The sequence below is a fragment of the Gymnoscopelus braueri genome, assembly GCF_963280865.1.
Source record: "Gymnoscopelus braueri genome assembly, chromosome: 21".
Lineage (NCBI taxonomy): Eukaryota > Metazoa > Chordata > Actinopteri > Myctophiformes > Myctophidae > Gymnoscopelus > Gymnoscopelus braueri.
In genome coordinates, this window is record NC_137623.1 from 5,771,459 (window position 1) to 5,773,394 (window position 1,936).

Below are 1,936 nucleotides of genomic sequence, written 5' to 3' on the forward strand. Positions count from 1 at the left end.
ATTGAGCACCACTGATATAGAAACATGCGTTTTTCAGAATTCTGCTGAGATTTAGGAGACATGTAGAATCGGCTTCAGGTCTTAATGGGTTAAACCAAAAAGGACCAGAGCTTAGCTGATGATGTTGGCCTGCCAACACTAAAAAAAGACCCCCCATGTACCCCCACTCCCCCCCCACCCCCCTTTTTCTGTCCATACCCCAGGAGGGTTGACCGGGCGACGTTGTAAGGATGACGGGTAAGACTCAGACCAGCAACGTGACCAACAAGAACGACCTGCGCTCGCTCAACTCCAGAGTCTTCATCGGCAACCTCAACACGGCCATCGTCAAGAAGACGGACATCGAGGTCATCTTCGCCAAGTACGGCCGGATCGTGGGCTGCTCCGTGCACAAGGGGTTCGCCTTCGTGCAGTACGTCAGCGAGAGGAACGCGCGGCTGGCCGTGGCCGGAGAGAACGCGCGGGTCGTCGCCGGGCAGCCTCTCGGTGAGTTGATGATTGTTTTTGTTTTGTTTGTTGGTGAGTTGGTTATTTCCAGCAATGCGGAGTGCTCTGTCTATCTCAATGAGATAGTTCCAATGTTTGGAACTATATAGCCCATAGCGGCCTGCTTTGCAACAAGATCAAAGCATGTCATAACGCTCTCTCTCTCTGGGTCTGGTTATTTCTTTCTTTCTTTCTTTCTTTCTTTCTTTCTTTCTTTCTTTCTTTCTTTCTTTCTTTCCCCTTTAAGACCTGAAGCCGATTCTACATGTCTCCTAAATCCCAACAGTTTTCTGAAAAACGTATGTTTCTATATCAGTGGTGCTCAAACTTTTTCATGTCAAGGACCCCCAAAATTATATGTATTTGGCCGCGGACCCCCATCAAAATATTTTGTTCCAGGGACCCCCCAGAAGCAAAGATTTGAGTTAAAAATATTCGCTTTAAAAATATATATATTCAAAGATTTGCACATATTTTCACGATTTTTCAAAAATAGCAGATCTACAAGCTCGTAGCGCGGCACTCGGTGCCGCGCTACGAGCTTGTAGATCTGCTATTTTTGAATAGCCAAAGTATAAAATATAGCTTTTTAGCTCAAATCAAAAAATGACACAGTTCCAGGTCTTAATGGGTTAATTTCTTTCTTTCTTTCTTTCTTTCTTTCTTTCTTTCTTTCTTTCTTTCTTTCTACAGTCGATCATCACTGCCACTGAGTCATAACATGTCTTGAAGTAGATATGTATTGGCAGGAATCTGTTCACCGGTAGATGTGATGTGAGAACCTGTAGGTAGATGGATCTTCAGTATAGCTTTTATTTTGTGCAGGTTAGGTTACAATTAGCGTAGAATCAGCGCTCATTCTGAGTGTCCACACCCCACACGTCACCCTTTATAGTCTATTCAGTCTGTCTGTCTTGACAATCTCTCCTTGCCATGATTTACCAAATCTTATTGCCAAGGGTCATCTCTTGCTTCAGAACAATGCACATGCATTCTTGGATTATTCTAAATATCTGTTAATTCTAGGATCATTTTTACCTCTCTGTTGCACAATCTGTCCGAGAAATCATGGTTGGCAAGACCATGGTGACCTGGTTGTATCTAGCGATCTGTCTCTTGGTTGTAATGGATCTCATGCTCTATGATCCACCATAATCAAAAGGATAACGCACACAAAGACTTACAGCGTGTTTCCATCGGGGTGCTCAGTATGAGGTGTGTGTGATGTCATGTAGTGTGTAGGGTGCTGGTGGGTGCATCGATGTAAAGAGTTCATGATATGCTAACGTGTCCCCTGGGCACATATATGAAGACGTCTCTGAATGGATGTGTGTGTGTGTGTGATGTCAAACACTGGAAAATAGCCGATCTACAAACTCACAACGTGTCACAGCGCAAGCTTGTAGATCTGCTATTTTTTGGCTTTAGACTTGCGGTTAAAAATGCCCCA

General features: G+C 44.1%; 1 protein-coding gene across 1 annotated transcript in view; it reads left to right on the forward strand.

The window, feature by feature from the left end:
* Positions 1 to 230: 230 nt before the first annotated feature.
* The window catches only part of LOC308077427 (RALY RNA binding protein like), a gene marked incomplete at its 5' end in the record, with an annotated part of 222,190 nt that continues 220,484 nt past the window's right edge, over positions 231 to 1,936 (forward strand). The window contains one exon of the mRNA XM_080418113.1: positions 231 to 486. Within this exon, the coding sequence (XP_080274239.1) occupies positions 231 to 486 (256 nt within the window). The remainder of the gene's footprint in view (positions 487 to 1,936) is intronic.